Below are 13,763 nucleotides of genomic sequence, written 5' to 3'. Positions count from 1 at the left end.
AAATCCCTGTCAAAAACACGCCAACAAACAGGATGAACATTTTCTGAAATTCTAACAGCCATTTCATGACGAAATGGTTTTCATGCAACTTGCTGAATCTTGTCCTTTGCAAGTTGCTTAGTCTGTCTAGCCCTCCATTTGATATCACCAGGCTGCGGCCAGCGATAATTCACCGGCGACTCACCACCCACAAAAATACACGTATCATACAACAAACCACCGCACAGCGCGCCGCTAACAGATGCACCCCAGCAGCCATATGCCCAGTAACCTGTAGAAAAAGCATCCTTGTATCCGACCCAGTATGCCACGAGACGAGGCCCAAGGTCACGCGCCGGTGAAATGCCCAAGCCGGTGTTGTATCCGAGACCAATCATGGTTACCATTCCGGTGAGACCAACGATGAAGGCAGTCATTCCTTGGCCTGGAGGAGAGTTTTGGTCGTCTCCCAGGGCGAAAACGACACATACGAAGATGGCCATGTAGATGAAGTCATTGAAGAAGCCAGTTGCAGTAGAGTAGATGGGTCCTTTGGGGAAGAGAGCCTTTCCCGTCATATCGAGAGTGAGACCGGGATCTACTTCGTGGATGGCGTCATGGTAGACTCTGTTATACATGTTAATTAGTTTGTCGACCAAATTCAAATAAGAGCAATTTAGACTTACGCATATGCGACGGCTCCAGCGGCAAGACCAGCTAATAGTTGCATGCAGATGTAGACGACAGCCATCTTCCAGGGGAAACCACGAAATACCGAAAGTGATATGGATACTGTTGGACTGAGGTGGGATCCACTGACTCCTCCGCCCAGATAGATACCTATCATAACTGCGAATCCCCATCCCCAGGCTTGTGTCTCAAAGCTACCAGTGCTCTGTTGAGATGTAGCAACAGACAAGTTTACGCATAGCCCAATCAAGAGGTATATGAACGTCTGTGAATTGTCAATAAAGCAAATATTTGTTTGACAAGAAGGCAGACATACTGCAAGAAACTCTGCCGGAGCTTGCGGGTACTTTGCTCGGAATCTAGCAATAGGGTTGCGGTATTGGTTATAAAACTCCCTTTCTTCCTCTTCTTTCTGTCGTTGGGTTTCTTTTTCTTCTTCTTTGGTTTGACTAGTTTGACTAGTTTCGTTTGTGGCCCGTTCTTGAAGCGGCGGAAGACCGTCCTGGAGACCAAAGTGTTGCTGGTGTCCACCTCCATCGGCATATCCCAATCCGTGCTCATTGACTGGAGCACGTGTTTGGCCATCGTGGTGCTCGTGGGAGCGGGAGTCTTGATTGTGATTCAAGCCGAGTACTTGGTTGGCTTCACTTGTCGGCACACGTTTTACGTTGACTCTGCGGCCATTGACTACAGTCTGAAATCTGTCTGGGTTTCCTTGACTGTTGGTGTTGCTTCCGGCGTTCAAAGTCTCCTGGGAATCTTCTGAATCTTCTTCTAAACCTATACACGCTCTAGTTAGGGTAGCTGTGGTTTGCAAAAAAGAGCGAAATCTTACCTTTTCCATCCCCAAAGTCAAGGCCGTCCTGCCGTGAGACACCATCGTCCTCGTCGATTTTGTACAAAGATTTACGCAAATCCCCTCGTCCCCACCACATGCCACGACGAACTGTGCGTGGAAGAGGAGCACCCAAACCAAAGACTGGCTTCTGTTTCTGCTCGTTATACCATGGATTCAGGGTGAAGTAATCGTTGTCAACATCGACAACTTGCTGTTGCTTCTTCTCTGGGCGTCGAGGAGGCTCTTGTCTGACATTTTCGCGAGTTGCAGTATTTGAAGGCGTATTCCTGATGCTGCCCATAGGCGCCGTGCTGGTTGCGGTAGTATTAGTGCGAGCATTCGGCGGTCTGGACGTCAAATGAACAGTATCAGGTCTTCCTATGCTCGGTGCATCGGAACGACCGCGATGTAGAACTGTCGAGGCAAGGGATCTCGTTGTCGGTTGTCTCGATTCATTTGTCAGATTGGTGGGTCGTTGAGATGCAGATTCCTCTGGTTGTTGTTGTGCTATTGAAAACTAGGGTGTTAGTTGTCTGAAAAAAAAATTCCAAAGGTTCCTGTCTTGATTGAATCAAAGACATTGATGGATTACTTACTGTTTCCTGGCAAACCAGATTGTTGATGCGACATGGTGTAACTCAGCTGCTATTCTATGTTGCAAAGGTGAGTACGGTCAGATCGACCTTATATTCAGATTACGTTGAGCCTAGGATTCACACAGACAACAGCCATATGACTAAATGGGAAATGGTGGTGCTGCTATTCATGCATGGGAAAGTGAAGAATTGCATGTGCTACGTCACTGGCAGGGAAGCTTTTTGCCTAGTCCGCCCATGTCGCCGGTATTTCCGAGAGTTACCCACGGCTCAGAGACATGTGTGCCAATCGTCTTGGATGATCTTCATAATGAGTGGGTAGAGCCGAACAAGAGCCTCAATTCTCGATACATATTGACTGATAAGGCAATCCTCATCTCGATCCTGAGGCGTTGCGGCTAGTTGTGGCGCTGTACAGATCACAAGTTGAACGGACATCGGCATGGTCAAGTGGAGCTTGTTGGCCTGCACTCGTCAGAATGTGCACGCATGAGAAAATCAAGACTTGGTGTGTCGCGTGATGTTCACACTGCGACAGAAGATGGTACATATACACGGGCAGCATACGAGCAGATGTATGCAAAACGCCATCGGCATTTGATGCAGAACATCAGCACATAGCAGTCGCCGGTCCTTAGTCACCGTCTGCAAGCCAAGCCGACGAATGTGCATAGCAACGGTACAGCAAATAGAGGCTCCACTTTGACTAGCGCATCAGTGTGGAGACGCGGCCATAATTGCTTTACTTGGCCGATGGATAGTGTCCACGGAGACTGCTACATTCCCATGGATATAAGGGTACACTCAAAACCCATATGCTACAATACCAAGGCTCAATGGTCCCGTAGGATCCCATATCGGGGTATTACTATGCGCAACGAATAACTCCGACATTAATGCCACAGGATGGCGTACTGAGCAAACTTGGGTTAGACGCAAGTGCTCTTCTGCTCAAGGTGCCTCCCTCATGATACCGCCATCAACTTGTTCTGTTCCTGCGCCAATGTGAGGCCCTCGGGTGCTTGTCGGAAGAGTACAATCTCGGACTGCTTAAAGTATCGTCGCGCATCTAGATGGTTGTCAGTGGAATGCTCTAGATAGAGGGCGGGAATAGCTCACCTTCGTCAATAAGTACTAGACTGAGATAATATCTGGTCGAGTACTTCTTGTTGACTTCGCGGAAGGTGGGGGTCAGGTCGAAGCCGCCAAGGAATAACCTGATTGGAATTGTTTCACCTGCGATGTGGGTTAGTGGGATTCTTGTCGCAAAGAGTCACATTCATGTACCTCGAGAGGGGGAACCGTCCATGATTTCAAAGCGGACCAGGGTCTCACTTTCGTTGTACTGGTTCGGAGGCGCGCCCGTTGTTTCTCGCCGAATGATGGACAGCTCCATGTGCTTAATCTTTAATCGGACGAGGAGGAAGTATATCCTGCCTACAATGACATCTTTGAGATGGTATTTGGACTTTGAGTACTCAAACTCAATGTGCAAGCAGTCCTCGATGCCGACGTCCATTTTGATGGAGCTGTTTGTCTCTGGGGGGATGCGGTACGAGTAGACCCAGAGGTCCTTTTCGCGAACCACGTCGGCCATTCTGCGGGAGACGGTGACGCGGACAAAATAGCGCAGCTTGACGTTGATGCCATTGTACGACTCGTATTGCTTCTCGACGTTCTTGAAGTTGAAGTCAAAGGTCTGGGGGTGCTGCAGCTCGCCGGGAGCGGCTAGCTCCTGGCCGAGGGAGAGGAACTCATAGTGGTTTCCGCGGTCGAAGAACATTTCTGGGCGCACTACATCAGCCATGCGCGGGGAAGTCTGGGACGGGCGAGGGGCGTACCAATGGTGCCAATGAACTGGACCTTGATGCCGGTGTGCTCGAGGCGCTTGCCATCTTTGGGGCGGACGGTAACCTGGCCCTTGACCGACTCGCCGTCGAGGTAGAGGGGGACTTTCTCCTTGCGGTTCTTGTCGAGCTTGACGTCGACGGCAGAGCGGTCGTCGAGGTCCTCGAGGACAATGTCGATGTCGACCGGGGTGGAGAAGAAGTAGGACATGGTTGGAGTGCGTGATCGCGTCGGCGGCCGACGGGGCTGAGAGCAAGGTGGACGTGTGGATGCGTGGTGCATGCTTTCGTCATACAGCGCTTGTCCATGTTGGGGGCGGGTCACGTGGGCGGTGCCCCGCTTCCCCGTTGGCTACCAAGTGGCCACTGCCACTGTACAAGACTTGGTACGCTGCTGACTGTTGGCTGTTAGCTGTTCGCTGTCCGCTGTTCGCTGTCCGACATGGCTGCTTGTCCGGATTATTTACTTGGTTTCCGTTTCCTGACGATGCCGGCAAACTCAATGGGTCCACGTCACGTCTTACTGCGTCGCGGGTTGCGAGGGTCAGAGGGCAGGGCGCAGTTGTAGGTGGCAGAGGGCAGGCCCTCCACATTCCTACGTAAGTAATGCGAAGTAGGGGGAGGCGGCTGGCCGGGAAGCGCGCGCGAAGCCAGACGTGAACTGGCTCGTATTGGCGGGCAAAAAAAGAAAAGGCAAGCAGATGCGATGGTCGTCTAGTCCTCAGCCTCGACCTGGCCGGGCCGATGGTGTCTCGAGGCCGCGCCGGACCCCCACGCGCCATTATCCAACCGCGTGGTGTGCACGAGTCAAGGCGGTGAGGGCGTATGTGGAGAGGGCGTTCCTGTGCCGTCGTCGGTCTATGGATGGGATGCTACGTCGAGTCCTGCGTAGTGTATAGGGTAGTACAGTGCACACACACACACTTGCCCACGGCGTATAGATCTAAGATTCAGGTGCTACACATCTGCCATGTATGCACATGTATGCATACAGAGCGAGGGGGATAGACGACAGACGGCAGGCAGGCAGTCCGTGGCGATCTAGTGGTAGTCGCCTCCCCAGCCCGACGCGGGGCACTGCATGCTGTGTGACCTGGCTGTGACATATTGTGGATGTAGGTAGGAGGGAGTGGTGGTGGTAGTGGTGGTAGTGGTGGTAGTGGACAGGGCAGGCCAGCCGGTTCCTGAGAGATGGGATGGGCAGTGCGGGGGAAAAAAAGGGAGGGATTCGGGCGCTAGGACTCAGCATGACATCCATCATCCCACACGCGACAGTTGCATGTTCAAAGGCCGAAGCCCTCAACCTCTCCACGCCGGCTGCCCGGCTGTTGCACCCGTCTGGCCCTCGCACCGCCACTAGCTGTCCGGTTCGCGCCGCCATTCGCTGTCGTGGTTGCACGCGTACCATCCTGCCTGGGCCTCCTGAAGCACAACGCCCGCCAGCCCATCCCACCCTTGCCGTCACCGTCATGGCGCGGCGGGCGAAATTTCCAGATGAGCGTCCCCGACTGCGAGCCTTAAAATCCACTCTCCCCCCAGCGCACATTGGGTGCCTTTCTGGTAGATTGCTGACCCTCTGCATCCAAACTAGCCGTTGTCGATACATGTGCGTTTGCAATATCGCATATTAAATCCAGCCCAAGTCCCGTTTCCGGTTTCCTGCTTGCTGCTACCTGGCTGCCCAACTCAAACACCTACTCACTCACTCACTCACTCGCAAACGCCCTCGACTGCACCTTACTTATATTCGCCCGTCCCCCGCCCGTCTTCTTGCTGCCGCTCCAACGCCATGATGCAAACCATGGAGCAATCAGTCCCCGCCCCCATACAATATGTATCGCCGCCCACGCCTCCCGCCTCAAATACCGGCTCGCCATCCACATCGTCGCCTGCCCTCGCCGACACAAAGACGGCTCAAATGACCATCCCCGCCCACCACCACATCCTCATTGTCACCGGCCCTGCAGGCTGCGGCAAGAGCACCATTGCCAAGCATCTGTCCGATCGATATGGCTTCGACTACATTGAGGGTGATGAGGTAAGTCGCCTTGCCCGATGCCGCCTAGCGCCTGCTAACTGCCCCACAGTTCCACCCAAAAGCAAACATTGACAAGATGGCCGCCGGCATTCCCCTCAACGACGAAGATCGCTGGGATTGGCTCATCCTGCTGCGCGACCAGGCCCTCACCGCTCTCAACAACGGCTCGCGTGGCGTCGTCGTCACCTGCAGCGCTCTCAAGAAAAAGTACCGCGACGTCATCCGCACCGCCAGGCTCTACGACCAAGACCCAAATGCCAACGTCCACTTTGTCTACCTCCGCTCCGACATGGAGACGCTGCTCTCGCGCGTCCGTGCCAGGCAAGGCCACTACATGAAGGACGCCATGGTCGCCAGTCAGTTTGCTGCCCTCGAGGAGCCCGACGAGACGGAATGCAAGCAACTCAAGGACGTTGAGATTATCGACGTCAAGGGAGGCATCCAGGACGTCCAGCAACTAGCCAGTGCTGCTGTCGACAGAATTCTGGCACAATAGCATTCTGCCCGCAAAGTCAGCCGGCTCTGATGATGTGTAAAACAAACAAAAAAAGTTTCTTTTTTTCTCTTGTTCTTCTCACCTGGGGGTCGACATCAACTCGATTGCCCAGCAGCGTAGCGAGGGGTTCTTGGTTTCTTCTTCATTCTTGGGTAAAGGGCGTAACAGTTTTAATTATACCCTTATGACATGGGCTGGTAACACTGCATATGCGGAGCTTTTTTTCCGAGTCCAGACGCAATACACATTCATACATACATACGTACATTTACAATAAGTAACACTACTGGTCATTTCACAGCCGTGAGCCTCACACACATGCATTAGTCGTGCAGTCTCCACTCCCGACATGCAACTGATTCACGACTAACACTCCTCATGTCTAGTCATGAATCTCGTCCATCTGCCACCCCAAACTGCCGCCGCGGCTAAACCGGGAAAAGAAGTAGAGAACAACAACGTCGTCGGAAACAACTCGTCCGTTCACGGCCGGAAACAGCTATCCCGACTTTCGTCTTTACATTATGCCCCCCCACATGTTCCGATAGAACAGGAAGACAAATGATCAACCGAGACAAACTCGCACCGGGGGACTAGTCTTATCGGGAACCCTACTTGCTACCCTGAGTTAAGGCCGCCGCCGTCCCATCCCCCACGTGCGCATTTTGTTCACACCAAAAAGTCTCCGCATACTAGAGTTATTTATAGGGTTTGTTTGCCTGTTTGGGGTGTAGCGGCTTGGCGGTTTGGGGACTTGGGTTGGAGGGTGGTAACATGGCTGTGCGTGTACTTGGAAGCGGTGGACTATCGTTTTATTTATATATCGTGGTATATTACGACCATTTTTGTTCGTCTTTGAATTATTTAATTTTTGTTAATAACTAGGGAAAAGGGGGGGATGCGGAAATTAATGGGATAGATAGAAATGAGAGATTGTTGTGAGTTTTCTTGGTGCCTAGTACTAAAGCAAACACATCTTACTAGGCGTCCTGCCTAGAAGAGTGGCTTTTGCTGTGTTACTACTATATCGTTACTCAGCCCTTTTTCTCCACTCCAGGGAAGGGGCTATGGCGACGCGGTGCCAAAGCGAGTTTCAGGTCCAGGGTTGAAGAATGAAAATTTTTGAGGGCGCAGCAAGGTTGCTTGGCTGCTGTTGTGGAAGGGAAGGAATGAAATAAAGCGCGATTGCTGGTTTGTTTTACTCTGATGATATCTCACTTGTGTCTCTCTTCTCTTTTACCTTTTTTTTTCTTCATCATATTGTCGAGCACGTCACTTGTTAATACGTGGCGTAAGCAGTGTACACTGCACTTCACAGCACCATGGCCGAGACATCTTCAACACTGATACTGGTCCCCCGCTTCGCTGACTTTACAACAACGGCGCCTGCGACTAGCATGACTGGATCACCTGCTACTCAACCTTTCTCTACACCTGAATACGACAATGGTGTCTCGCCAGTCCCTATACAAGTCGTTGTCGGCGCCCCTGTTGTTGCGGTTGTAGGGCTGGCGGTGCTGGTAGCCATCATTGTATTTTTTGTGAGAAGGGCTGCGGCAAAGAAGCGGGAAGCGAGGGCTGTGGGGGAAGATGGAGGGAAGATAGTATATGATACTGATGACGAATCGGTTATAAGTGGTTATGGGAAGGAGGTGGGGGAGGCGAGGGTGAATTAGGGCAACGAGTGTAGCAGCAAGTTCTTTACCTGAAACTTCCATGGAAGATCTTAGTACGAACTTCTCGGCCTTGATTAGTTGCGGGGTTGGTGTTCTGGAGGCGCATACAAGCTACTGCGTGAGATGGAAGGATATTTGAGCGCTATTTATAACAAGTGCCAGAGGGAGTTGTTGTTAAGGATCTCGAACGCTATAAAGTCCAGAGTACGCACAGGCTTGATTAATCATTAATTTATAATCGTCTCCACGATTAATCGCTCAAATTTGCAAGTTATTTTGTTGCATGGCCATGCACTTGACATGATTGTTGCAAAAAAATTCCGATAACAATGGGATTCGTCTTCTACGATGCATATCAATTCCACGATCCGATAGGCCGGGACAACCGCATCAGGGAAAAAGTCGCCGCAATTTTCATTGGTGAACGTGGCGACGGCAAAGGGCTGCAATACGACTTTGTCTGGACCCTACCCGACGCCATGTTAACGCTAATGACTCTGCGTCTGTGTCGACCTTTTTTTTCAGTGGTTGTAAAGTGGAGCGGGAGACGCGAAGAGCACTCTCGAACCGCCACGGAACCTGCGTGCGGAGAAGGCAAAAAATTTGAACAAAAGTTGCAAACGGGCTCAACACTCGACTAGTTTGAGTTTAGCGCAGAGGAGAAAAAAAAGACCAGACATGATAGTCTTTCAGCAAGCAATGACAATGGCAAAACGTGAAAATGACATGGTTTTCTTGTCATGACGACTGGGAGGATATATGGACTGATACATAGACATATGTACTTGGATGTACATGGATACTTACGTATGTAGGTACACCATAGCCGGCCCAAATGGATAAAGTACAGTTCCTACAGAGTGGAGAGGCGAATGCAACGGCCTGTCTCCCCCGGCACGCTCCGCCGTAGTGCATGCTGCATGCATACTCAAGTAGACGAAGCGAAACATGTGATTGCTCCATGGTTCAAAGTCTTATCGAGCTGCCCTGCCCGTTGACGCCATATTGCGAGCAGGCGGGGTATAGAAGCGTATGGATGCAAGCAACAAGACGTTGGACTCAAATGGCCCATCCTATCCCATGGCTGTAGCGACATTGGCAGCACCAGGGCAGGGGTTCGCTAGCGGCGGATGACGTACCGGCAGCCGTTGCAAGGTTGCCCGACCCACGCTGTTCCGCCAAAATTTTATGCCATTGCACCCGCCCCTCTCCAAAGTAAGCTCAATTCCTGGCTAAGCCATGCCATCCTTGCTTATCTTGCGGCCCGTCACCATGATACCTGACTGGATCCGCCAAACCACGGTGCGCAGAAGCCAGAATCGCGTGCCATCTCCAGGCGATTGCGAGACAGTTGCTGCTACCATCGTCCATCCACCATCCGCACTACCCTAATAAACCCTCACAGCGCCTGCCCGCCCATTCATTTACCCACCTGGACCGCGCCCTTTCCCTCAATCCGGCACTCTGTCTTCTCCACTTAAACTTTCCTCGCTCAGGACATGGCCTGTTGACTTTGACCCGACCGTCGTTTCTTCTCCTTTGACTTGGGCGCAATGCCTTCTCGTCTCTTTGCCCGCGACGCGCCCGCCGCCGACCAGCAACCCCAGCTGCCTTTTACTGGCGACAACACAAACGACGCCGACTTTGCCTACGACCAAGCGCACGCCGAGAATGGCGGCCACAGTCTTCCACGCCGGATACGCGGCCAGTCGATTGCTTCTGGTGCCCTCTCTGGCTCGTACACGCGCAATCCCATCCGTTCCTTTGCCCACCAGACGTCACACAGCTTTGCTGGTCCGTATTCGAAGCCTCGTCTCACCCATTGCCAGCACTCACTGACTGCCTTGCAGATACCCCACACTACTCGTCCCAGGGCGTGCGCGAGAGAAGCTCCCAACTAGCTTCGTATGCCCTCGAGGTCGAAAACTACCAGGACCGACCGCACCGTGGCAGCTTTGCCGACTCCGACGCGTATGCCACGAGGCCGGGCGCCATCCCCTCGGACAGTGAGGACGGGCGCACGTCACAAGACTCTGGCCGCTGGACCGATGCCATTGATCAGGAAAGCGACGCCGAAACCCCCGAGACGGTAATTGGCCCTCAGTACCAAGATCGTAACTTTTTCAGCCCAAAGTCGCAGGTCGACACCGCCCAAAACAACAAGAATGTATCCCCGAGTGTAGTCGTTGAAGACACGGAGCGAACTCCTCTGCTTCCCCAAGGCAGATTGTCGCGCTCAGGCCCTCAGCAAAAGCACAAATCTATACCGCATGATTCGTGGGCGCCACGACCCAAATCGAACCTACCTCGTCGTCTTACACACACCCTCGAGGTTGGTCGCGAACATGTCAGGGGCATTGGCAGATCGCTAACCGACCCCAACAACTACACCAAGGATGCTCTCCTTTCACGTGCCATTGAGGGCGTCCAGATCACATCTGCCGTCTTCCTCGGTCTGCTGCTGAATCTCCTCGATGCGCTGTCTTATGGCTACATTCTGTTCCCACTCGGTGCACCCATTTTCAGCAACACGGGCCCAGATGGCATCTCGATTTTCTTTGTCAGCTGTATAGTGTCACAATTGTGCTACTCTCTAGGACTGTCTGTGTTCAAGGGCGGTGTCGGATCTGAAATGATTGAGGTTGTGCCCTTTTTCCATAAAATGGCATATTCCATCATGGAACAGATGGAGGGCAAGCCCCCGGAGGCAATCATAGCCACCACCATTGTCTCCTACTGTCTCAGCTCCATCTTGACTGGTCTCATCTTTCTTGCTCTTGGTGCCTTTAAGCTTGGCAACCTAGTCAGCTTCTTCCCAAGACACATTCTTATCGGCTGCATTGGCGGAGTGGGCTTCTTCCTCATTGTGACTGGCATTGAAGTGTCAGCTCGTCTCGAAGGCAACCTCAATTATGATCTCGAAACCCTGCACAAGCTCTTTTCCTCCGACACTTGGTACCTCTGGACGCTGCCGCTTGCCCTTGCCATTTTGATCATGGTACTGCGGCGGCTATCCAAGAGCCCGTTTGTCTTGCCTGCTTTCTTCGTTTCTGTATTTGCCATTTTCTACCTTGTTGTCAAGGGTATCCTTCACAAGGATCTGGAGCCTGTGCGTAATGCGGGCTGGATATTCGAGCTGCCGGAAGCCGGTGTCCAGTTTTACAGGTTCTACACCTACTTTAGTAAGTGCCTCGCTGAACTCTCAGTGACAGTGTGCTAACAAACCAACAGAGTTTGGCAGTGTAGACGCAGGAGCCCTTGTGAGCACCATTCCCACTATGTTTGCTCTATCCTTTTTCGGTATCATTCATGTACCTATCAATGTTCCTGCTCTAGGTGCAGCTGTGAGGGAGGACAATCTCGATGTGAACCGAGAGTTGATCGCCCACGGCATCTCCAACACCCTCTCTGGGTGCTTGGGTAGCATTCAGGTATGGATAGCCACACGCGTGATTCGCGGCATCGCTAACATCTATAGAACTATCTCGTCTATGCAAACAGTGTCATGTTCGTCGACAACGGTGGTAACAGCCGTACAGCTGGTGTCATGCTCGCATTTGCCACGACTGCTGTCTGGCTAGCTGGCCCAGCCATGGTTGGCTATATCCCCATCTGTCTAGTTGGCGCACTCATTTTCCTCCTAGGTATTGACCTTATGAAAGAAGCCCTTTGGGATACCTTTGGCAAATGCCACAAACTCGAATATCTGACCATCCTGGTCATCGTGCTCATCATGGGTATCCACGACTTTGTGGTTGGAATCTTTGTCGGCATCGTCCTTGCATGCGTTAGCTACGTTGTGCAAAGCTCGCGTCATTCAGCCATCCGCGCATCCTACAGCGGCATGATTGCCGAGTCTACAGTTCGCCGTCCACGATCAGATTCGCGGTACCTCAACAAAGTTCGAGGACAGATTCGTGCCATTAAACTTGGCGGATTCTTGTTTTTCGGTACGATTGTATCGGTCGAGGAGTATATGCGCTCCTTGATCGACGATGATAACTTTGAGAGGAACCCAATCAGCTTCATCATTGTCGACTTCACTCATGTTACGGATGTCGACTTTTCCAGTTCTGAAGGCTTCCAGCGTATCAACCGTATCTTGAACACCAAGAACGTCAAGATGATCATTTCTGGAATCTCATTTTCTGATCCCGTCGGACGTGCTCTACAGAACGTAGGGCTGCTGGACGGAGAAGGGGATGAAGAATGCCCGCCACCCCAGATTTTTGAAGACCTCAATACGGCACTCGAATCGTGTGAAAACGAACTCCTCGAGGTGTTCCACAGACACTGCAATAGACGCCCATCTAAGCAACAAACGACACCACCCATGAGCATCTCGGGGGCCAAGGATATTTCTACTCACGAGCCTGGCTCACCCACTTCGTTTGGCGCCAGCTCCCTCAACCCGGTATTCTCGTCACCCCGAAGAGGTGCTCGCCTCATTGCCGCTCGCTCAACAATGCGTGAGAGTGGCGACGACACTTTCTCCATAACCGACAACGCTTCCCAATACACGACAACTGTTGTGCCGCCACGCTGGCGAAACTTTGCACAGCCACTCAAGATTATCCTCCAGACTTTTGAAGACGTGTCCACCAAGAACGAAGACTTTTGGCAAGCCGTCGCACCTTACTTTGAGCGCAAGGAGTATCCCGCGGGCACAGTACTATACTCGCGCGGTGACGATCCAGACGGTTTCTACATTCTTGAAAAGGGCCGCCTGCGAACAGAGTACGAGCTCGACCAAGGCAGCTTCTTCGAAGTCATTCTCCCTGGTACCACCTGTGGTGAACTTCCGTTCTTCTCAGAGACAGACCGCACTGGTACTGTGGCGGCGGAAAACGACTCGGTTGCGTGGTTGCTTACACGTGAAAAATACAAGGAGCTGGAGAAGAAGGATCAAGAGGTTGCGACCGAGTTGTTGAAGGTGGGACTGAAACTGACAAAGGAGCGTATGGATGCTATTACGAGTTATGTGCTTGTGACTGCGTCGTAGGCGCTTGCTTTTTTTTTTCTGTGGAAAGTAGTAGGAGTGGTGTGGGGGGGATTATAATTTACCTTTTCATTGTTGATGTTGATGGGATTAAAACTGAAAGAATGTTTTTTTATTCGTTTAGCATGGCGTGTGGTAGTATGTGGTTTTAGTAAATACCTTCAAAATGAGACACTTTTTTTGCGTCAATACTTTCTTGCACCTTGGTAGTCCAAACAAAAACTAAAAAAGTAAAAATTCCTGGCATTTATTTAAAAAAAAAATCATTTTCGCCTATCAATGAATCTCTGAGAGAGACAAAAAAAAGATATCAATCAACCATTTTACTAGCTGCTCTCGGTTTCCTATTCCACATTGTTAGTTACCTGATTCGAACTCTTTTGCTAAGATAGCGCAAGTCAAACTTACGATCCGAGGTCCTCCGGGTTATGAGCCCGGCGCGCTTCCGCTGCGCCAAGCAGCTTTTTTTGTAAAATGCTGAGTAAGCTTTGATGTTCAATTCATCAATTGGAGTATTGATATTGGGAAGAAAAAAAAGGGTGATCTGATGAGGGGATAGGGTGAGAGTGGTAACAGGGCGGGTTGGAGAGGTAAATGTGGGGGG

The 13,763-nt window shown here is 51.6% G+C and overlaps 6 protein-coding genes across 6 annotated transcripts; 4 read left to right on the top strand and 2 right to left on the bottom strand.

Moving 5' to 3' along the window:
• Positions 1-80: 80 nt before the first annotated feature.
• COCVIDRAFT_110847 (hypothetical protein) lies at positions 81-2,137 on the bottom strand (the record flags this gene model as incomplete). Its single annotated transcript, XM_014696719.1, has 5 exons — positions 81-606; positions 666-934; positions 986-1,449; positions 1,505-2,014; positions 2,104-2,137. The coding sequence occupies 5 exons, from the start codon at positions 2,135-2,137 to the stop codon at positions 81-83; spliced, it is 1,803 nt and encodes a 600-aa protein (XP_014552205.1).
• A 931-nt stretch (positions 2,138-3,068) lies between these two features.
• On the bottom strand, positions 3,069-4,161 carry COCVIDRAFT_110906 (hypothetical protein; the record flags this gene model as incomplete). Its single annotated transcript, XM_014696718.1, has 4 exons — positions 3,069-3,172; positions 3,223-3,339; positions 3,391-3,888; positions 3,945-4,161. 4 exons carry the CDS (start codon positions 4,159-4,161, stop codon positions 3,069-3,071), a joined length of 936 nt encoding a protein of 311 aa, XP_014552204.1.
• Positions 4,162-4,897: 736 nt separating this feature from the next.
• Positions 4,898-5,053, top strand: COCVIDRAFT_110889 (hypothetical protein; the record flags this gene model as incomplete). The annotated part of the gene is made up of 1 exon (XM_014696717.1): positions 4,898-5,053. A coding segment is annotated over one exon (156 nt), but the record flags the coding sequence as incomplete, so codon positions are not given.
• A 686-nt stretch (positions 5,054-5,739) lies between these two features.
• COCVIDRAFT_110908 (hypothetical protein) lies at positions 5,740-6,484 on the top strand (the record flags this gene model as incomplete). The annotated part of the gene is made up of 2 exons (XM_014696716.1): positions 5,740-5,988; positions 6,038-6,484. 2 exons carry the CDS (start codon positions 5,740-5,742, stop codon positions 6,482-6,484), a joined length of 696 nt encoding a protein of 231 aa, XP_014552202.1.
• Positions 6,485-7,806: 1,322 nt separating this feature from the next.
• Positions 7,807-8,160, top strand: COCVIDRAFT_19659 (hypothetical protein; the record flags this gene model as incomplete). The annotated part of the gene is made up of 1 exon (XM_014696706.1): positions 7,807-8,160. The coding sequence occupies one exon, from the start codon at positions 7,807-7,809 to the stop codon at positions 8,158-8,160; it is 354 nt and encodes a 117-aa protein (XP_014552192.1).
• Positions 8,161-9,713: 1,553 nt separating this feature from the next.
• On the top strand, positions 9,714-13,162 carry COCVIDRAFT_30362 (hypothetical protein; the record flags this gene model as incomplete). The annotated part of the gene is made up of 4 exons (XM_014696715.1): positions 9,714-9,954; positions 10,011-11,342; positions 11,392-11,591; positions 11,639-13,162. The coding sequence occupies 4 exons, from the start codon at positions 9,714-9,716 to the stop codon at positions 13,160-13,162; spliced, it is 3,297 nt and encodes a 1,098-aa protein (XP_014552201.1).
• Positions 13,163-13,763: the final 601 nt, after the last annotated feature.

Source organism: Bipolaris victoriae (assembly GCF_000527765.1).
Source record: "Bipolaris victoriae FI3 unplaced genomic scaffold scaffold_115, whole genome shotgun sequence".
Taxonomy (NCBI): Eukaryota; Fungi; Ascomycota; class Dothideomycetes; order Pleosporales; family Pleosporaceae; genus Bipolaris; species Bipolaris victoriae.
The sequence above is the reverse complement of the archived record's forward strand: the minus strand, read 5'-3'. Positions and strand labels throughout refer to the sequence as shown.